Source organism: Oncorhynchus mykiss, chromosome 5 (assembly GCF_057628025.1).
Source record: "Oncorhynchus mykiss isolate SJ-2025 chromosome 5, ASM5762802v1, whole genome shotgun sequence".
Taxonomy (NCBI): domain Eukaryota; kingdom Metazoa; phylum Chordata; class Actinopteri; order Salmoniformes; family Salmonidae; genus Oncorhynchus; species Oncorhynchus mykiss.
The window spans coordinates 60,170,647-60,194,254 of NC_143026.1; the positions used below are offsets into that span (position 1 = coordinate 60,170,647).

Here is a 23,608-nt window from a genome sequence, read left to right on the forward strand (position 1 = left end):
TCAAAGAGAATCTGGAATGTAATACCTTAACAGTCAATGTGATTAGATTCCAGTGTTCTATCAACAACAACACTTTGGAGATTTATTTTGTCGTAAATATTGGTCTGGACTGTCAGGCATGTTTGTTTTGCACAATCTAATGAATTGAAAGAAGGCTGTCATTGTAAATAGAAATGTGTTAACTGACTTGCCTAGTTAAAGTTAAACAAGTTCATAATCCTTTCAGTTGCCAGCTACACAGCCATTGAGCTACAAAATATAACGTGAAAGAGCATTTAATGGTGCATGGTAAATATGTCAATATGAGCAGTATAGTTTAAATATTTAAATTATTTGGTGTAAATTCAAATCCCCCCGAGCTGACAAGGTACAAATCTGTCGTTCTGCCCCTGAACAGGCAGTCAACCCACTGTTCCTAGGCCGTCATTGAAAATAAGAATTTGTTCTTAACTGACTTGCCTAGTAAAAGAAAGGTAAAATAAAATAAATACGGGGGGTGACGCAATCAGCAAGAAGTAAATTGCCGCGTTCATGTGTTAGTTGGAATTATGGAATTCCGACTTGCTAGCTGGTTGTAGTTATACACGTGCTGCGTTCAAAAACTAAACAAGTCGGACATTTCAGAGTTCCGACTAGCAGGTGAACGCGGCATATATTCTCAGCGTTGTACGTAGTAGCTGCAGAGACTGAAGAGGAAACGAGACACCCCACTCGCTGTTTCAATGAAAGTCAACTAGACCAGACCAAGTTGCTATTACATCCGTGTCTATGGGAGACACACCCAGTTAAGTAGACCGGAACTGACTTTTTTCCCCAATGGTAAATTGCCTGAGTGAACTGTCTTCATTTATCCACCATCTTTGGTAGCTGCTCCACGTCTCCCTGCCGGTGAATCCGAACTGGAAGATGGCTGCGGTGGAACGTCCCCCAGTCAAGGAAGGGGTCCGGATAGCTTTACTCTGTTTCTGTTGGTACACTGTTAGTTCGGGAGGTAACGTCGTTAACAAAATTATTCTAAATGGATTCCCTTATCCTGTCACCGTTTCGCTCTTTCATATACTCTCAATCGTCGTCTTCCTTCCTACGTTGTTGAAGGCATGGGGAGTCCCAAAAACAGAAGTGCCAACTATATACTACAAATGGTATATTCTCCCTTTAGCTTTTGGGAAATACTTCGCTTCTGTGTCGGCCCACTTCAGTATATGGAAGGTACCTGTTTCCTACGCACACACTGGTAAGACTTGTACGAGCTCTGAATCATTGGTTGACGTTTTAACTAACGGAATGTTAGCTAGTTAGCTCGCAACATTAGCAAATATTTGTATAATGCTTTAGCTTGCTAGCAACGACATCGATTGCTGTCTTGTCCTGGTCAATTTAGGCAAGCTTTGTTTAAGTCACTTGACGATTAGCCAAGGAGCTTGCGTCCTCCCTTACTTACCAACATACTGGGGTTGTTTGAATACCTTTTTGTTTGGGGGGGGGGCCTACCTCAACTCCTTCACTGAGATGAGTGCAGACTAGTTTTTGAAAGGAACCTCGGACTCCTACTCCTTCGAGTCGCTATGCTTCGATAGGAAATGTACATTCTGAAACCTTTACATTATACCTGTTTGTCCTCTGTTGCATGCCTTTGTTCGCTTAAATTCATACTTTTTACTAAAAGATTAATCAAATACAACCACCGACTGTTTCCTCTTGCTGTTACTTTAAGATGGCAACTTGGCGCGGATGCGCATGTGCCAATTGAATCTTAACAGGAAAACGGTCGGTGCGTCACCTTTCCTAACTGGGTCGTCACTAGTTACCACAGCTACAAAGTCATAAATCCTGGCTATTTAAAAAAAAATGTATCTTCTTAAAATCGGATTTTAAACCTTAACTACGCTGTTAACTTTATGCCTAAATCTAACCTTTAAATTAAGAACAAAAAGCAAATGTTTGTGTTAATGAATTTCTAGCCAATTTTGACTTTCTGGCCATGGTCACTGGTGGGAACCTGACAGCTCAGAAATGTGACCTCGGCAACACTTAATGACAATCCCTTTGTATTATACCATTTCACTTCCTAATTAGCTAGGTACCTAATGTATGACATAAGCCTTTATAAAGTTGAACTGTAACTCATTGCTGTTTTACCTCAATAACTGACATGTATAGCTATGGTTGACGCAGTGTCATAAGGTTATGATGCAATAAGTTCCACGTTTTGTGTTGACCAGGGGTGTATATGTGACGCACGAGACACAATGAGACTTAAACTCTTGTTGTCTAGCACAATCGCATGGGCTCCTAAGTCTTTAAACCATTGTATCTCAAGTCATGCACCTTACCTTTTGTAACCTAGGCTTGTCCAACTCAAGCCCTTGCCCTCAAGTCAAGCACTGAACAGGATCCTTTTATCTTTGTTTCTTTTCACTCCACAGTCAAAGCCACAATGCCTATATGGGTTGTGTTGTTATCAAGGATTATCATGAAGGAGAAGCAAACCACAAAAGTGAGTAACTCAGAATTGATGGTGTACAAGCTGCTTTCGAATATATTTTGTCCAAGCAATGGTGATGTGGCACAATGTGAGCCTGTCTTTTGGCTCATATTACCACCAGCCTTGCAGGTGTGTTTGCAGGTCGCAGCTTTGAGGCAGGAATAAAACACGCATTCGGTTAACACTGCGTGTAGTGCACAAGAAAAAGGCTATTTACAGTGCATTCAGAAAGTATGCAGACCCCTATACCGTTTTATTCTAAAATGGATTTAATAATTTTTTCCCCTCATCAATACCCCATACTGACAAAGTGAAACAGGTTTTTTGATATTATTGAAAATGTATTAAGAATAAAAAATAAATACCTTATTTACATAAGTATTCACAACCTTTGCAATGAGGCTTGAAATTGAGCTCCGGTCCATCCTGTTTCCATTGTTCATTCTTGAGATGTTTCTACAACTTCATTGGGAGTCCACCTGTGGTAAATTCAATTGAGTGGACATGAATTGGAAAGGCACACACCTGCCTATATAGGTTCCACAGTTGACAATGCATGTCAGAGCAAAAACCAAACCAAGAGGTCGAAGGAATTGTCCATAGAGCTCCGACACAGAATGGTGTCTAGGCACCGATCTGAGGAAGGGTACAAACATTTTTCTCCCGCATTGAAAGTCCCCAAGAACACGGTGGCCTCCATCGTTCTTAAATGGAAGAAGTTTGTAACCACAAAGGCTCTTCCTAGAGCTGGCCGCCCGGCCAAACTGAGCAATCAGGATTTTACTGCTTATTTGTTTTTTTGTGTTTTTTTTTTCCTGATCTATTTTTTTTTACTTAACACGTATGTTTATTAACTGCGTTGTTGGTTAAGGGCTTGTAAGTAAGCATGTGACAAATACAATTTTATTTTATTTGACTTGGACCCTATCGAAGGTCTCTGGAGAGACCTGAAAATAGCTGTGCAGCAACGCTCCCCATCCAACCTAACAGCTTGAGAGGATCTGCAGAGAAGAATGGGAAACTCCCCAAATACAGGTGTGCCAAGCTTGTAGAGTCATACCCAAGAAGACTCGAGACTAATCGCTGCCTAAGGTGCTTCAACAAAGTACTGAGTAAAGGGTCTGAATACTTGTGTAAATTTGATATTTCAGTTTTTTTATTTTTTTAATACATTTGCAAAAATTTCTAAACCTGTTTTTGCTTTGTCATTATAGGGTATTGTGATGAGGGGAAAAGAGACATTTCATCCATTTTAGAATAAGACTGTAAGGTAATAATACACTGTAGAAAATGTCAAGGGGTCTGAATACTTTCCAAATGCACTGTATGTGCCACAGCCATTTAGAGGGTGGGTTCAATGTGACAAAATGTCCCATAAACAAATTAGCAAAACAACTGCATGTGTATGGATGGTAATGGTTTCAACCATACTTTTTGACTTTGGCCTACTTTCTCTTTTGCACTCTTGTCCTGTGCCTGTCTCAGGTGTACGTATCTCTCATCCCCATCATCGGAGGAGTGCTTCTGGCCACAATGACAGAGCTGTCCTTTGATGTATCTGGGTTAGTCAGTGCCCTGGCCGCCACACTCTGCTTCTCTCTGCAAAACATATTTTCCAAAAAGGTATGTCTTAACAGTCGGCACCCTTTGAAAAGGACTATTGTTTGTGGTGTTAGATGATGGATACAAGTATAGCACATTTTGAACTTAGGAGGACCTTTTTAATGAAGTATGTGTTTGAGCAGAGGTTGTAGAATAAGTTCAAGACATTTTCTTTTTAATAGAATACTGTATTATTTGAAGTAAAAGCACTCCTGGCAATATTCAAGTGAAGACATAATAGACATCACTCATACTAAAAAGGAAAACTCAAGGGCAAGGCCTATTTGTATGAAGCCTTGTTAGTCCTTGCAATAAATTTGCTCATTACATACTGTAGATGTGCTGTGTCATCTGTCCTACATTTTCCTGCTGTTTTTAAGTGGTCTCCCTTAAACCAATATTTGAGGACACACACTCACCGGCCAGTTTATTAGGCACATCACCCCATTCACAAAATTGATTGCTCCTACAGACAGGAGTCAGGTGGCTGTGGCTTGCTATATAAAGCAGGCGTCGAGGCATTCAGTTAATGTTCGATTGAACACCAGAATGAGTGACCTAAGGAACTTTGAGCGTTGCATGATCGTCAGTGCCAGACACGCTGGATCCAGTATCTCAGAAACAGCCGCCCTCCTGAGCTTTTCACGCACAACAATGACATCAAAGATTTACAGAGAATGGTGCGACAAACAAAAAAAACATCCAGTCAGCGGCAGTCCTGTGGGAGAAAACAGCTTGTTGATGAGAGGTTGAAGGAGAATCGGTCAAGTTAACAGATGAGCCACAAACGGACGAATACTGGGGCAGTACAACAGCGGTGTGTAGAACACATCTGGGAACAACTCGTTAGTCCTTGTCACAGGTGGGCCATTACAGCAGACGACCACACTGGTTTCCACTCCTATCAGATAAAAAAAAAAAGTGGGCACGCGATCACCAACACTGGTGATTGAGGAGTGGAAAAACATTGCCTGGAACGTGACAGCGAGTTCAGTTTACTTGATTGACCTGCGCAGTCCCCAGACCTCAATCCAATCGAGCATCTTTGGGATGAGATGGAACGGGCTGTTCACAGCATAAACTAGATGGGTGTACCTAAAACTGGTCGGTGAGTGTATTTACCCCATAGCACATTACTCTGTGACGTGTTATGAATGACTTGATATTACTAACCCTGCAGTCAAATGACTGTAATGATTTGTAGTGTTAGACTTATATACAAGGATGTCTTGTTAATTAGGTAACTAAGCAGTTGGTGTCTCTCATACTTGTTGATGAAGAAAAGCATCCAACCGACAAGGAATTTATGACCTCTGAATTTCTAGCGATGTGTCTTTTTGTCTCGCTTTGAGGTGTTTTTCTGCTCACTTGATTTCGAACGCCTCGATCAGACAGATTACGTTTTGGTACACTAGAAGCACATTCATTTCCGTTGGAACGCTGCTGTTTACCTTGCAGCACTGCAGAGGCAGTTGCGGTGCACTGCACAGATCGCATACTTTGGATTTATCCAGCGTATGCATCAAATTGCATGCGTAGACTTGACAGAAATAGGAGCAGAAGGTGAATGTTAAACTTTTGTTGCACACGCATGAACAATTTTGGATTACATAATGGAAAAAGTTTGACTGCATAATTTATTGCGGAGAATTGATGCCGTGACACTGTCGGTCTGATCGAGGCGTAAGGTCAACACAACAGTTGTTTTCTGCCTAAGAAATGACAAGGGCCATGAATGAATATGCATTTTTTTTTTTAGGTGCTGCGGGACACGAGGATCCACCACCTGAGACTTCTTAACATACTGGGCTTCAATGCTGTTTTCTTCATGGTGCCTACGTGGGTTCTGGTGGACCTCTCCTCATTCTTGGTTGAGGGGGATTTTGTGAGTTAAAAAAGGATAGGATACGTTTTTCAGTTTCGTAAAGTATATGTGCAAGTTCATACATTCCGTATCAACTAATGTGGTCTAATTGTTGTCCAGCTTATAAGATAGTGGTTCATCTACTGCATATGGTGTATGTCTGTCTTATATCCACATGATATATATTCACAAGTCTACAGGATGTCACACAGTATGTACCATAAATGTGTTATACATTTCCTTTGCCTAATCCTCAATATACCTTCACACACAACAAAATCTCTAGTATCCGGTTGCCTTTTGTTCATTTGTCACATTGAGACCACAACCGTGGTACATTCTATTTTCCTAGAAAGTCATGACTAAATCCATTGTTCTCTCCAAATATCCAAGTAATCATTTCCTCCCTCCTCTGCATAACCCCTCCAGACAGGCATGTCTGAATGGAGCGGCACCTTCCTTTTACTCCTCGTCAGCGGCTTCTGTAACTTTGCTCAGAACGTCATCGCCTTCAGCGTCCTCAACTTGGTCAGCCCGCTGAGCTACGCTGTGGCAAACGCCACCAAGAGGATCATGGTCATCAGCATATCACTCCTGATGCTGCGTAACCCGGTCAGCTCCACCAACATCATGGGCATGATGACGGCCATTGTGGGCGTCTTCCTGTACAACAAGGTGACTCCTTCTGACAGGCTTGCATATACTTTTTTGGCATTTATCCAGTCAACACAATTACTGCATTCACCTACGATGGGTAAACCACTCACACATCACAATTATTGCAATGTAAACCTTGAATATAGTGGCTATCTACACAATCAGTGATGCTAAGAAAGAAGCGCATTTGTACATCTGCATGCTTAATACTGAGTTTGATTTAATTGTTAATCTATTTCATGAGCTAAGTTGAATTAGTTGTTAGTGACCAACATGTTGGAAATGTTCAGACACTATTGTACTATGCGGCGCGAAGTCTGTAGAGCAATTTTCTTTTTGTCATCTCTGATGCAAATTTTATAAATAACCAACATCCTGTGGGTACACTCCACACACCTTGCAATTTTGATATTTAAACTCACACGACTGTCTTACAATGTATTAATAGATAACCAATTGTGCTTGTTGCTGCCATGGTGCTTGCTCTGCGCTGCATGGGGGGGGGGGGGGGGGGGGTTCTAACAGTGCTCTGAATTCCTCCCCCATCAAGGAAAGTTTTACATGCAACTTTATAACTATGTAGAACTTTGAAATCACACAATGGTAATTTACATCAATGTGTGTTTTTTTTTTTGTTGTCATTCTTTGTTATGTGTTAAGCTAAGCTATTCACTTCTCTTCACTGCCAACAGGCGAAATATGACGCCAATAAGGAAGCTAAGAAGAAGCTGCTGCCTTCCTCCAAGCAGGACACAATGTCCTTCGACAATTTGGGACTGGACAAGACGCAGCCCAATGGTTCAGTGCCTTTCTCCCAAGGCTCAGACATTCAGTATGGTCGAAGCAACGTGCTGACCGACCACTTCCAGTACAGCCGGCAGGCCTACACGATGAACTACGGCGCCTCCAACCACCAGTATGTGGTTTAGGCTGGTGGATGCCTACATGGATATGCTGTATAAAGAAAGGAAGGCAAGTACTGTCGTATTGGCGGGAGAGGAAAGTATCAATCGTGAGTTGGCCAGCGTTTTGTCCCAATAATGTTCTCCTAACATATTTTCTTCACCTCTGCGTGTTTTTATTTGTTTTGATATGAACACTTAAAGATAGTTCAGTCCAAATCAGTTTTTTTCAGATGTTTTCAAACCTTAAAAGTAATCTGACATTGATATAAGCCCACATCAACTCTTGTAGATCAAGCTGTATGTCTCAATCATGAGTGAATGAGAAAGATTGGCACCATCTAATTTCATAATGTTTTGTGGTGTCAATATTTCTAGTTAATTTGGGATTGAGGGATACCATTGCATCTACACAACAGATGGCTTGGAACATGGACTCATCTGACAAATGTTGATTTTGGAGTGAAGTTAAAGATGCAGTACAGGATCTGAAGCACATATTATACGAATTGGAAAAGTTTTTTTTGCAGGATGTAACATATCATACGAAATAGGTGACGTAGTGCACAATTTACGAGGACGCATTTTGGCTCGTGATCACTACTTTCAAAACGCCTGTCTGAAATTTGCTTGCTGAGGAGCGGATGTTGCTGTATTCTTTTTACTGTGGAAGCTTGCTAATGCGGTAATAATTGTTACCGTAGCCACAATGGCATAGGTCCAAATAAATTGAACAGAACTTTTACTCCAAATCAAAGAACATGAAATGTTTTGAGTAATGCTTTGAATCAGGCTTGCACTCAGTTATATTGACCCCAATTTTATCAGAGAAGACCTGCTCATTTTACACTGTTTTGTGTTTTTGCTGGGATTGGCAACATTTTGGTCCTATACATGTAAAAACATTTGCCCAGAAGACATTTTTCTTTTTGGTCTTTAACTAGTGATGGAGGCATGGCATGAAAATGTATGTAAACGATCGTAGTTACAGATAAATTGAGAATCTTTCATTCTGTGGTTCCAAATTTACATTTGAGTTATTGAATCAATTCGTATCTGGTCTGGTAAAAGCTTTGTAGTATGGGGTTACATGGGTCAAGTATCTGAGATGCACCTAGTTTTATGTGGCAGACCTACTTGGATCAGGTATAGAAGTCAGTAGACTCCACATGCTTTTGCCGGTTTGTCATTCTTCTTCCCAATATTCACACTTTAAATTGTCTGAGATTGAGGAATAGTAATTTAGCCTACAGGGAACGAGCTGTTTTTCAAAGCCGATGTGGAGCACCTGAACTAGTTAACTGGTTAAGGTTTGCACATTGTAAAAAAAAGAAAAAGAACGATGTGACAGAGAGACTGTGACTAACTCTTGTGTGGAAGCTCTATTCTAGTGTACAGCTGGAGAACGGATGGTAATAATGTTGTTAACCCCATTAACTTAAACGTTATACTTGTTGAATATAAAATTCATATTCTTCTAGTCTACATTTTTCATTTTGAGTTTGCTTATTTCAATTTGTTGCATAACATTCCAGCATTGTAAGTGGACAATTTCTTTGCCGTTTCCTAACTGCAGGGATGTTCGCTCTGAATGTATTTATTGCATGTCTAGTGACTATTGTATATTGGGCAGCAACAAACTACTATTTTGGGCAGCAACACATTTTTGCTGTTTACCATCAATACAAATAATAGCATTTATTTTGATATCTTCTCCTATGGTATGTACTGAATAGCACATAGTTCTGGTTGGCTGCACAGAGATGATCCAGGTGGATTTACACATTTGTAGAACTGTGTATGTATGAGCTTGTGTGGAATTCTCAGGTAGTTCCAAGCTTATTTCATATTCCATTTAGTGAAGCTCCCGTATCATTTGGTTCAGTAGGTTTGTTCTGGTTACGTGATGAAATTCATACTGGCGTGGTGATTAGGCTATTGAGATTTTAGTACATGTGATTCACTTATGCCTGTTATCTGCATGTCCTCATGACTTAGAGTTTTGAATTTACCTGTCTATTGGATGGTGTTACAAAGTAAACAATCATTTGTAGAAATCCAATGACAGTGGATAACTTCAATATTAGGGTTTGATTTCACCTTGGCTTATAAAGTATGGAAGATCAAATGTTGGAGCCATGATTGAATTCTACTAAATCTCATTTGTCACCTTTAACATGTAAAATTTGAGCCCATTGTATTATTTTGCGACCCATTTTTATTTTTTTATTACTGTGCTGACATTCTGTTAAACTGTCTCAAGCTTTCCTCTTAAATCTATGGTTGAGTTTGTCACGTCCTGATGCGAGATGCCAAATGAAAGAAGCTACGTGGCTCAAGTCAATATTTATTGGTCGCTTACACACTTATCGCAGGTGCAGGGAAATGCTTATGTTTCTGCCTCCAACAATGCAGCAATATCTAGCAATACAATAACAAAACACACATACACCCCCGAAGGATTTTGACTGCTCTTTATAAGGCTTGTGTGATGCAGTAGCACGGAATGATGGAATCTGATGTATATGTTTAATGTAAAGCCTAATATTTGACTGTACAGTAGGCTAAATAACATTTTGAAGAGAAACTATTTTCATTAAATCTGGGATGGCATTTGAGGTTATGACGTTATTTACTGGAATGTACATTTGACTGTGTGGGGGTTTGCTTTGTAAAAGTTGTATAAATGACATTTTTCCTGCTTTAAAGGATCTTGAAAAACAGATTTTTTTTTTACTGAACCAATGTTTATAGATTTTTATTTATGGTGTCTAGGTACAGAAAAGTGTACATAAGTGCAACCATGCACAGTCTTGTCTGCTTACGTTTTTAGATGTAAAAATAAATAAATGCATTGTGAAATGAATAAATGCATTGTGAAATGAATATGACTTTCACCGACTTTGGACAGGTGTGTGCTTACATTGGTAAGTCCAAAATCCCAAATATATTACTATAACTTAAGTACTATTGTTATTGTGGACATTAATTCTATTAGATATTTTATGTTCAATAAATTGTTTTCAATTGTTTATAATAATCAGGGCTAGTATGAACTTTAACTCAGCTCTACAGCCTATCCAATGTAAAGCTAGTGCTACCTCGGATCAAGAGCAGACTTCTTTTTTACAAGATCTCAATATTCCCCTTCCATTTCTTACTTTCAGGCACGTCATGGGTATTTGAAGATTGCTTGGATGAGGTCAATGGAGTACCACCATATGAGTCATAATATCCATAAAACATAGTGGTCAAATAAGGAAATGGTTCCAGTTGTTTTTCCACCATTTATTTTCCCATAGGGGATTTTAGAAGCAGGATATAGGCATATCCTGGTGTGACGTTTTGATAACTGTGTAAATCTCTCTAGGACAACATTATTTTTTTCTCAACATATTCACCTGTATTTACCCCCCCCAAAAAATGCTAATGTGGTTATCATAAAGAATTACAAATGCCATGATGATCTGGACAAGATTGCCGAATCAAGACAAAGGTAAGAATATCTGGCTTAACTATCTGTTAGCTAAATTTGGTAATGAATAAATTGGCTAAATGTCTTTTAAATTGACCATTCTGTCTTGTGCAAGTTTTAAATGGACATATTACTTGTTAGCAAAGGTGTCAGCTAGAGATGACGTGCCAGAGATTGCAGGGATTTGTAGTCTCGCATGATGTCCACTTTGATGCTAATTAGCATGTTCGAATTTGAGAGTAAATAAAGCCAACTCTATTGATAAAAGTGATCTTGTCCGAGAGAGATTTACATGGTTATCCCACATGAAACAGACCTTTATTTTAAGTGTTTCTAAAATTACCTGATATAAAAACTATTGGAACCATTTCCCTGTTTGACTGCTAGGTTTTATGGGTATTATGACACCTCTACTGTGGGGCTCTATAGGGCTTCGTATTGGTGGAAATGTTAACTGTGCCATAGGGGCTAGGGCACGAGTCAAACTCATTCCACGGAGGGCTAAGTGTCTGCAGGTTTTTGCTCCTCCTTTGTACCCGATTTGATGAATTAAGGTCACTAATTAGTAAAGAACCACCCTCACCTGGTTGTCTAGGATTTAATTTAAAGAAAAAAACAAAAACCTGCAGACACTAGGCCCTCAAAGGAAGGAGTTTGACACTCCTTGGCTAGAGCTATGGACTTTCCGTCACATTTCTCTAACAAACTATTACACAAAGACTTGGGCTGCTCCCATATGGAGAAGTCATATATGGCCTTATATCAAAGAATGTGACATATTTGAAAATATGTATTTTAATAACGTATATTTCGCACCCCCCTTACAAAAATCTGTGGTTAAAAAAGTACCTAATTGTCATACTTTAGTAAAAGTAAAGATACCTTAATAGAAAATGACTTAAGTGAAAGTCACCCAGAAAAATAGTACTTGATTAAAAGTCTAAAAGTTTTTTTTTTTTTTTTAAATATACCTAAGTATCAAAAGTAAAAGTATAAATAATTTCAAATTCCTTATATTAAGCAAACCAGACACAGCACAATTTCCTTTTTTACATTTTTACTGATGGATAGCCAGGGGCACACTCCAACACTCAAACATAATTTACAAATGAAGCATGTGTGTTTTAGTGAGTCCACCAGATCAGAGGCAGTAGGGATGACCAGGGATATTCTCTTGATAAGTGTGTGAATGGACCATTTTCCTGTCCTGCTAAGCATTCAAAATGTAACGAGTACTTTTGGGAGTCAGGGAAAATGTATGGAGTAAAAAGTACATTATTTTCTTTAGGAATGTAGTGAAGTAAAAGTACAGATACCCCAAACAACTACTTAAGTAGTACTTTAAATTATTTTCACATAAGTAATTTACACCATTGTAAAAAAATAACATGGATATGTATTTTCATCATGCAAAATGTACTTGGAACATTAGGTTTTCTTGTTCAGTGCATTTATTGCTTTGAAATGTATTCCAGAATGAAAACCATATACATGGCATGTATTTAAAAACCATACATAAATCTCACACGTAGAGATTCATTATTTTCTAATTGCATTTGGCAACATTATGACTACTTTGTTTCTTGTAGCTACTGTAGATGATACTTGTCGTCTCATTTTGAGATTAGATTGAGATGGCATAGATAACTATTGTAGGTTTATATTTTGTTTGAAAATGCACAGAAACCTATGAATATTAATTTTCGTACACTATAGTTGTGGCTGCCCATAAGGTTATGGCATCACATTGTACAGAAAGTCTAAAAGCTGCAACCCCGCCCCAGTTCTCATTGATGGCATTGAGGTGGAGCGTGTGCCCAGCTTCAAATTCCTTCAAATTCCATCTCCGGGGACCTCTCCTGGACCCTCAACACATCAACCCTGGTCAAAAAGGCACAGCAGCACCTGTACTTTTTGAGGAGGCTGAAGAAGGCCCGCCGGTCTCTCTCAAGATCCTGGTGAACTTTTACCGCTGCACGGTCGAGAGCATTAACTGCGCCACAGTGTGGTTAGGCGGATGCTCCGTGGCTGACCGGAAGGCCCTGCAATGGGTGGTGAAAACCGCCCAGCACATCACTGGTGCCCAGCTCCCTGCCATCGTAAACCTCCAGCCCAAGCGGTGTCTGCGTAGGGCGTGAGGCATCATCAGGGACCCTTCACATCCATGCTACAAACTGTTTGCCCTCCTACCATCAGGTAGACGGTACAGGTCTCTACGTTCCCGCACTAAGCAGGCTCAATAACAGTTTCTTTCCAGCTACTGTAACCCTGCTGAACTCTGTGACACAGCACTAGCCATATCCACCCCCCCACCGCTTAGTACTGCCTCTCAGGGACCTTGTTGCATTACTCTCTTTGCACTCTTCACTGTATTACTGGACTCTGATATTGCTTTGCAAAGTCTGATTAAGGACATGTTTCAGTTGTACATGTACACCTTGTTAACCTCTGCTGCCATCCCTGTATTTCAGTTGTACATGTACACCTTGTTAACCTCTGCTGCCATCCCTGTATTTCAGTTGTACATGTACACCTTGTTAACCTCTGCTGCCATCCCTGTATTTCAGTTGTACATGTACACCTTGTTAACCTCTGCTGCCATCCCTGTATTTCAGTTGTACATGTACACCTTGTTAACCTCTGCTGCTATCCCTGTATTTCAGTTGTACATGTACACCTTGTTAACCTCTGCTGCTATCCCTGTATTTCAGTTGTACATGTACACCTTGTTAACCTCTGCTGCCATCCCTGTATTTCAGTTGCATGCCTCCTTTTGCACTTTCAATTTGCCTTCATTGCACATTTATACATCCCACTTAATAACATACATTGTACTTAATTATTTCACTTGTACATTTTTTGTACTCTTTTATTTGACCTTCTGGTTAGATGCTAACTGCATTTCATTGTACTGTATCAAATCAATTTTTATTTGTCACATACACATGGTTAGCAGATGTTAATGCGAGTGTAGCGTAATGCTTGTGCTTCTAGTTCCGACAATGCAGTAATAACCAACGAGTAATCTAACTAACAATTCCAAAACTACTACCTTATACACACAAGTGTAAAGGGATAAAGAATATGTACATAAAGATATATGGATGAGTGATGGTACAGAGCGGCATAGGCAAGATGCAGTAGATGGTATCGAGTACAGTATATACATATGAGATGAGTATGTAAACAAAGTGGCATAGTTTAAAGTGGCTAGTGATACATGTATTACATAAAGATGCAGTAGATTATATAGAGTACAGTATATACGTATACATATGAGATAAATAATGTAGGGTATGTAAACATATTAAGTAGCATTGTTTAAAGTGGCTAGTGATATTTTACATCAATTCCCATTATTAAAGTGGCTGGAGTTGAGTCAGTGTGTTGGCAGCAGCCACTCAATTTTAGTGGTGGCTGTTTAACAGTCTGATGGCCTTAAGATAGAAGCTGTTTTTCAGTCTCTCGGTCCCAGCTTTGATGCACCTGTACTGACCTCGTCTTCTGGATGATAGCGGGGTGAACAGGCAGTGGCTCGGGTGGTTGTTGTCCTTGATGATCTTTGGCCTTCCTGTGACATCGGGTGGTGTAGGTGTCCTGGAGGGCAGGTAGTTTGCCCCCGGTGATGCGTTGTGCAGACCTCACTACCCTCTGGAGAGCCTTACGGTTGTGGGCGGAGCAGTTGCCGTACCAGGCGGTAATACAGCCCGACAGGATGCTCTCGATTGTGCATCTGTAGAAGTTTGTGAGTGCTTTTGGTGACAAGCCAAATTTCTTCAGCCTCCTGAGGTTGAAGAGGCGCTGCTGCGCCTTCTTCACGATGCTGTCTGTGTGGGTGGACCAATTCAGTTTGTCTGTGATGTGTATGCCGAGGAACTTAAAACTTACTACCCTCTCCACTACTGTTCCATCGATGTGGATAGGGGGGTTGAGTGTGAGGTTATTTTCCTGACACCACACTCCGAGGGCCCTCACCTCCTCCCTTTAGGCCGTCTCGTCGTTGTTGGTAATCAAGCCTACCACTGTTGTGTCATCCGCAAACTTGATGATTGAGTTGGAGGCGTGCGTGGCCACACAGTCGTGGGTGAACAGGGAGTACAGGAGAGGGCTCAGAACGCACCCTTGTGGGGCCCCAGTGTTGAGGATCAGCGGGGTGGAGATGTTGTTACCTACCCTCACCACCTGGGTTCGGCCCGTCAGGAAGTCCAGTACCCAGTTGCACAGGGCGTGGTCGAGACCCAGGGTCTCGAGCTTGATGACAAGTTTGGAGGGTACTATGGTGTTAAATGCTGAGCTGTAGTCGATGAACAGCATTCTCACATAGGTATTCCTCTTGTCCAGATGGGTTAGGGCAGTGTGGTTGAGATTGCATCGTCTGTGGACCTATTTGGGCAGTAAGCAAATTGGAGTGGGTCTAGGGTGTCAGGTAGGGTGGAGGTGATATGGTCCTTGACTAGTCTCTCAAAGCACTTCATGATGACGGAAGTGAGTGAGTGTAGTCGTTTAGCTCAGTTACCTTAGCTTTCTTGGGAACAGGAACAATGGTGGCCCTCTTGAAGCATGTGGGAACAGCAGACTGGGATAGGGATTGATTGAATATGTCTGTAAACACTTGTTCAATGACAAAGTTGAATCTAATCTAAATTTGTAAAACATGGTATATATTGTTGTAATCAATGACTGTGAGGACATTGGGAGGAAACTTCTTCAAAGGGAATCTTTCTGGATCCACAGGGTCAACACACTGTCTCCTCTTGGCCTTAACGAGGAGTTTGACTTGAAATAGTTTTTATAGTTTCAAAATTATTTTATATTTTAAAATCCTAATTGAATATTGTATGTGTATGTATATTACTGTAAATATTAATCAAATTTATTGTGTATAATCATATATTGTGATACATTGAATGTTAATATTGTGTACCTATGTTATACATTTTTACTTTCTGTTTCAGGAAGTACTGCCCCTATATATACTATATATGTCACTGAGGACTGCCCCTATATATAGGACCTTCCACCCCCACCTGGGATATGGATGCCTGATAAAGACATAAGGGTCAAAGCGTTGTTATAAATATCACCTGGGAGCATGAGCAGCAGTGTGTTGAGTTTTCCTTTCTGTTTTCCTTTTGCATATGGTTGTAACCCACTATTATTTTGGGCTGAGTCCTTCAATGATTTCCGTTGGGAATCGTTTATGCCTATTGCCACTAGCCCTCCCCTTAACAACACTCGAAGAAGACATCTGTGACAACCCTAATCATTTCTCCTCCTGTCTCCTCTTTCTTTGTTCTGTTAGACAGGTATGTGGTGTACACAAGCATAATATCTATAGAACATCTTAGAGTAAATGGTTGTCTGAGTGATACTTAGCTTTTATTATTGAAATTGTAAAGTTTAAATGTGTAAATTGATTGAGTGAAACCGTTAGCGATCTTGACATAGAGATGACTGTGCTAAGCTAGGCTAGCCCATCGAATAACACAATAAGAAATGTCGGCAGCTAATATTCTGGTTTTAACTTATTGATTCATAGGTGAGGTAATATTGTGGTTTCTTTTCTACTCCGTTTATATTTTCTAGGCGCTGACATCTCCCCATTTGTTTAGAAAAACTGTATACGCTAACGCTCAGCTAACTGCTCTAATGCTAGCCTGTCAAGCCTATAGGGTTGCTATGAGCTTAGCAGCTACCGTTACCTGGCTCAGTATAGAGATGATTGCACTGGTTTATGGTTAATTTACCTATAAAGGTTCAAATAGGCTTCCTTATGTGTGTATTTATTTATATTGAAACAGTACATGATTGTTAACTTTTATATCATCTGAGGTTAAGATAAATACTGAAGGTATATTTTTAAATGCAAGTCAAGGTATTAGCTAGCGGAATTGTTTTAAATACAGAGAATGTACTATGTTACTGTACTTACAGTACTTTCTAGTCTTTTACAGCATCTGAATGAATTATTCATGTTTTGCAGATCGAAATTCACCCAGGCTCAAACATTACAGTGGGCGACCATGCAAACAGGCCAACTGCGATGGCAAGAGAGCTGTGGTTTTGATGTTGACATGTTGCTGAATAACAACCTGAAATGTATGTAAAGAGATTGTATAGACCGTAGAATTATAATTACTTGAAAGGGGAATAGGCCCTTAGATTATGGCTAGAAGGGGCTCGTCCTTGGCGCTGGGGGATGAGCTTGCGCAGGCTCTATATAATTTTGTCTCCAAGTTTGAAGATCCAATCACATTGGGTCATTTTTGTGGGGTCTCCATCTCATAATGCACATATAAGGATAACAGGTAACTGGAGGTTCATTGCCTATGAAAGAGGCTAATTGCTGTTCACCCAAACCAACCCTGTTTTCAAATTAGAATGCCAGTTTTACTCATTCTAATTATATGGTGCAATGGCTGTGGTACAGTATGTACATGAATGTATTATTTCTAGCATTGTAGAGCTAAGCCAGAGACGTTATCTTTAGACCTAACTCAAATGTAAATATCTTGCTGTGTCATTATGACTTTGGATAATTATTTAGGACACATTGAACTTATTTCATTTGAACAATTTTAGGTGGCAAAACTAAAAGGGGAGAAAAAAAACGATCCTGAAAAAAGTGAGTAGGTTTTTGTTAATCGATTGCAAAAAAAAGCATTTAAGTGTGCAGGTATTGTCATGATATATATAAAAAATATTTGACTTATAAATGACTCATGGCAGAAAGAATGGTGAATATTATTTCAGACACTGACATGGCTTAAAGGGATTCTGCTATATTTCAAGATTTAGGTTGCTTTTTTAAATGACCCAGAGTCATACGAACTAATGGAAACCATTTGTATGTGTCTGTGAGTAGTTGGGAGATGATTGAAGTTAGAGTAATTGCGCTAAGCTAACAAAATGCTAAGTCTCCCACAGTAGCCAGCTCCTCTCAAACAGGGAAATAGAAGAAAAAGAAACGAACTACTCCAAAGCTGTGTGGTTGGTCATTTATAGTCTTACAAAGCTATACATAGTAATAAATATTTTATACATTCATTAATTTTACTAATAATCATTTGAAACATTCTATCCACTTCCTCATTCTCTGTCCCGTTGGCACATAGAATGTTGCGATCTCTGTACATATCTATCGGTCTCATTATGGCGTCTGTAAGCACAGAGACAGTGCCATTGAGACAGATGCAACGTTGCAATCTGCTGGTTACTGTACCGGGAAACTTCCAGCAATTGTGCTAAGCTAATATGCTAACTTCAATAATCTCCAAACTGCACGCAGAGACATAAAAATGGTATTGATGAGTTCATCGAAATCTCACAGTATCCCTCTAAAAATGTATACCCCATAACAGGGTTGGGGTCAATTTAACTTTTTTACACCTTATAGTCAGATGGCTAACAAAAACATGATATAGGTTATGGTGGCAATTAGACAAAATTCAATGTTTGTGGCCAAATCCTCTCAAGTTAACAACTCTAACCATGGATTACAGTTTCTACTTTCAGGGTAAGGAACCATATTTTATTTATTTATTTTATTTTACCTTTATTTAACCAGGTAGGCAAGTTGAGAACAAGTTCTCATTTACAATTGCGACCTGGACAAGATAAAGCAAAGCAGTTCGACAGATACAACGACACAGAGTTACACATGGAGTAAAACAAACATACAGTCAATAATACAGTATAAACAAGTCTATATACAATGTGAGCAAATGAGGTGAGAAGGGAGGTAAAGGTAAAAAAGGCCATGGTGGCAAGGTAAATACAATATAGCAAGTAAAACACTGGAATGGTAGTTTTGCAATGGAAGAATGTGCAAAGTAGAAATAAAAATAATGGGGTGCAAAGGAGCAAAATAAATAAATTAATTAAATACAGTTGGGAAAGAGGTAGTTGTTTGGGCTAAATTATAGGTGGGCTATGTACAGGTGCAGTAATCTGTGAGCTGCTCTGACAGTTGGTGCTTAAAGCTAGTGAGGGAGATAAGTGTTTCCAGTTTCAGAGATTTTTGTAGTTCGTTCCAGTCATTGGCAGCAGAGAACTGGAAAGAGAGGTGGCCAAAGAAAGAATTGGTTTTGGGGGTGACTAGAGAGATATACCTGCTGGAGCGTGTGCTACAGGTGGGAGATGCTATGGTGACCAGCGAGCTGAGATAAGGGGGGACTTTACCTAGCAGGGTCTTGTAGATGACATGGAGCCAGTGGGTTTGGCGACGAGTATGAAGCGAGGGCCAGCCAACGAGAGCGTACAGGTCGCAATGGTGGGTAGTATATGGGGCTTTGGTGACAAAACGGATTGCACTGTGATAGACTGCATCCAATTTGTTGAGTAGGGTATTGGAGGCTATTTTGTAAATGACATCGCCAAAGTCGAGGATTGGTAGGATGGTCAGTTTTACAAGGGTATGTTTGGCAGCATGAGTGAAGGATGCTTTGTTGTGAAATAGGAAGCCAATTCTAGATTTAACTTTGGATTGGAGATGTTTGATATGGGTCTGGAAGGAGAGTTTACAGTCTAACCAGACACCTAAGTATTTGTAGTTGTCCACGTATTCTAAGTCAGAGCCGTCCAGAGTAGTGATGTTGGACAGGAGGGTAGGTGCAGGTAGTGATCGGTTGAAGAGCATGCATTTAGTTATACTTGTATTTAAGAGCAATTGGAGGCCACGGAAGGAGAGTTGTATGGCATTGAAGCTTGCCTGGAGGGTTGTTAAAACAGTGTCCAAAGAAGGGCCGGAAGTATACAGAATGGTGTCGTCTGCGTAGAGGTGGATCAGAGACTCACCAGCAGCAAGAGCGACCTCATTGATGTATACAGAGAAGAGAGTCGGTCCAAGAATTGAACCCTGTGGCAACCCCATAGAGACTGCCAGAGGTCCGGACAACAGACCCTCCGATTTGACACACTGAACTCTATCAGAGAAGTAGTTGGTGAACCAGGCGAGGCAATCATTTGAGAAACCAAGGCTGTTGAGTCTGCCGATGAGGATGTGGTGATTGACAGAGTCGAAAGCCTTGGCCAGATCAATGAATACGGCTGCACAGTAATGTTTCTTATCGATGGCGGTTAAGATATCGTTTAGGACCTTGAGCGTGGCTGAGGTGCACCCATGACCAGCTCTGAAACCAGATTGCATAGCAGAGAAGGTATGGTGAGATTCGAAATGGTCGGTAATCTGTTTGTTGACTTGGCTTTCGAAGACCTTAGAAAGGCATGGTAGGATAGATATAGGTCTGTAGCAGTTTGGGTCAAGAGTGTCCCCCCCTTTGAAGAGGGGGATGACCGCAGCTGCTTTCCAATCTTTGGGAATCTCAGACGACACGAAAGAGAGGTTGAACAGGCTAGTAATAGGGGTGGCAACAATTTCGGCAGATAATTTTAGAACGAAAGGGTCCAGATTGTCTAGCCCGGCTGATTTGTAGGGGTCCAGATTTTGCAGCTCTTTCAGAACATCAGCTGAATGGATTTGGGAGAAGGAGAAATGGGGAAGGCTTGGGCGAGTTGCTGTTGGGGGTGCAGTGCTGTTGACAGGAGTAGCCAGGTGGAAAGCATGGCCAGCAGTAGAAAAATGCTTATTGAAATTTTCAATTATGGTGGATTTATCAGTGGTGACAGTGTTTCCTATCTTCAGTGCAGTGGGCAGCTGGGAGGAGGTGTTTTTATTCTCCATGGACTTTACAGTGTCCCAGAACTTTTTTGAGTTAGTGTTGCAAGAAGCAAATTTCTGCTTGAAAAAGCTAGCCTTGGCTTTTCTAAATGCCTGTGTATAATGGTTTCTAGCTTCCCTGAACAGCTGCATATCACGGGGGCTGTTCGATGCTAATGCAGAACGCCATAGGATGTTTTTGTGTTGTTTAAGGGCAGTCAGGTCTGGGGAGAACCAAGGGCTATATCTGTTCCTGGTTCTAAATTTCTTGAATGGGGCATGTTTATTTAAGATGGTTAGGAAGGCATTTTTTTTAAATATCCAGGCATCCTCTACTGACGGGATGAGGTCAATATCCTTCCAGGATACCCCGGCCAGGTCGATTAGAAAGGCCTGCTCGCTGAAGTGTTTCAGGGAGCGTTTTACAGTGATGAGAGGAGGTCGTTTGACCGCTGACCCATTACGGATGCAGGCAATGAGGCAGTGATCGCTGAGATCTTGGTTGAAGACAGCAGAGGTGTATTTAGAGGGGAAGTTGGTTAGGATGATATCTATGAGGGTGCCCGTGTTTAAGGCTTTGGGGAGGTACCTGGTAGGTTCATTGATAATTTGTGTGAGATTGAGGGCATCAAGTTTAGATTGTAGGATGGCTGGGATGTTAAGCATGTTCCAGTTTAGGTCGCCTAGCAGCACGAGCTCTGAAGATGGATGGGGGGCAATCAGTTCACATATGGTGTCCAGAGCACAGCTGGGGGCAGAGGGTGGTCTATAGCAGGCGGCAACGGTGAGAGACTTGTTTTTAGAGAGGTGGATTTTTAAAAGTAGAAGTTCAAATTGTTTGGGTACAGACCTGGATAGTAGGACAGAACTCTGCAGGCTATCTTTGCAGTAGATTGCAACACCACCCCCTTTGGCAGTTCTATCTTGTCTGAAAATGTTGTAGTTTGGAATTAAAATGTCTGAATTTTTGGTGGTCTTCCTAAGCCAGGATTCAGACACAGCTAGAACATCCGGGTTGGCAGAGTGTGCTAAAGCAGTGAATAGAACAAACTTAGGGAGGAGGCTTCTAATGTTAACATGCATGAAACCAAGGCTATTACGGTTACAGAAGTGGTCAAAAGAGAGCGCCTGGGGAATAGGAGTGGAGCTAGGCACTGCAGGGCCTGGATTCACCTCTACATCGCCAGAGGAACATAGGAGGAGTAGAATAAGGGTGCGGCTAAAAGCAATAAGAATTGGTCGTCTAGAACAGAGAGTAAAAGGAGGTTTCTGGGGGCGATAAAATAGCATCAAGGTATAATGTACAGACAAAGGTAAGGTAGGATGTGAATACAGCGGAGGTAAACCTAGGTATTGAGTGATGAAGAGAGAGATATTGTCTCTAGAAACATAATTGAAACCAGGAGATGTCATTGCATGTGTGGGTGGTGGAACTAATAGGTTGGATAAGGTATAGTGAGCAGGACTAGAGGCTCTACAGTGAAATAAGCCAATAAACACTAACCAGAACAGCAATGGACAAGACATATTGACATTAAGGAGAGGCATGCTTAGTCGAGTGATCAAAGGGTCCAGTGAGTGGAGAGGTTGGTTGAGGGTCACGGCGATTTAGACAGCTAGCCAGGCCATCGGTAGCAAGCTAGCATAGGATGGAGGTATGTTGTTAGCCACCTCTTGCGTTCGGTCAGTAGATTAGTGGGGTTCCATGTGGTAGAGGGGATTAATCCAAATCACACAACAACAACAAAAATAAGAACAATAGATATAGATTATAGAGGCCCGAGAAGAAAACATAATAATAATACAAATAAATAAATTGTCTGATTGTCTATTCAGATAGCAGCCGGTAAGACAGCTAACGGTTAGCGGGCCGCAGATGGGCGTTCAGGTAACGTCGCGACGGAGGAGCCAGCCGGATCTCCTTCAGGTAGATAACGTCGGCAGTCCAGTTGTAAAGGCCCGGTGGGGCTCCGCGTAGGCAGTAAAACGGGTCCGGATAGGTGACTGCAGCCCAGGAGTGAATGATGGAACTCAGGAGTGATTGACGGAGCTGGCTAGCACCGGAATAATTTATGTTTGCTCCGGAATCGACGAAAGCCGATTGTCACACAGCTAGCTAGCTGTGAGATCCGGGTATGAATGTCCAGAGAGCAGTTGAAATCCAGGGACATGGAGAGAAAAATTGGTCCGGTATGTTCCGTTCCGAGCCGCGCTGCGCCGTACAAAACTGGCGATAGATTTTCGATAGATTTTCGAGCTAAAGGATAGCTGATGACCACAAACCGTGGTTAGCTGAATACTAACGATTTGCCAGTAAAGAAGCTAACTAGCTTCTGATTAGCTTCTGGATTAGCTTCTGGGCTAGCTTCTGGCTAGTTTCTGGCTAGCTTCTTGGAGTTTCTGGCTAGCTTCTTGGAGGATTACAGATCTGAGGTAAATAATACTTTTTATAAATATAAATTGGTGAGGCGGGTTGCAGGAAAGTGTTTTGAAGATGAGTTGATGGAAAATAAAAATAAAATGTATGTGAAAAAAGTTGTAAATATATATATATATATATATATATATATATATATACAGGACACGACAAGACGAGGACAAAAGACGTCTGAACTGCTATGCGATCTTGGAGTTGTGATATGACTGACTATAAGGTGTAAAAAAGTGAATCCCTTAATTGAATGTATAAATCGGTCATTGCAAATAGGGCATTAATGGTCAAGGATTTCTTATTAAACTGAATCTGATAATCGTTTTTCAATTTAAAAAAAAATTATATCTCTTCATTTATGAGCCCAAACCCAACCATTAACTGTTCTATGTGCTCTTTATCTTCTATTTGTTGCTTGCTTCCACAGATGCTGGCAAGAGTGCTTTCCGGGTGTAACAAAGAGACAAGTGGGAACGGCTTGCAACAGTAAAATGGCTGAATTAAGAAGTGATGAGAGAAAAGCATTTAATGAAT

General features: G+C 40.8%; 1 protein-coding gene across 2 annotated transcripts; it reads left to right on the forward strand.

The window, feature by feature from the left end:
* Positions 1-667: 667 nt before the first annotated feature.
* On the forward strand, positions 668-10,380 carry LOC110524155 (solute carrier family 35 member E1). 2 transcript variants are annotated; one of them, XM_021603541.3, is made up of 6 exons: positions 668-1,234; positions 2,427-2,497; positions 3,971-4,108; positions 5,847-5,972; positions 6,381-6,626; positions 7,301-10,380. In XM_021603541.3, exons 1-6 carry the CDS (start codon positions 907-909, stop codon positions 7,535-7,537), a joined length of 1,146 nt encoding a protein of 381 aa, XP_021459216.2. In that variant the 5' UTR covers positions 668-906; the 3' UTR covers positions 7,538-10,380. The 2 variants fall into 2 exon arrangements, with proteins under 2 accessions (XP_021459216.2, XP_090091503.1); XM_090235377.1 differs by having other exon boundaries at positions 885-1,234; positions 3,419-4,108.
* Positions 10,381-23,608: the final 13,228 nt, after the last annotated feature.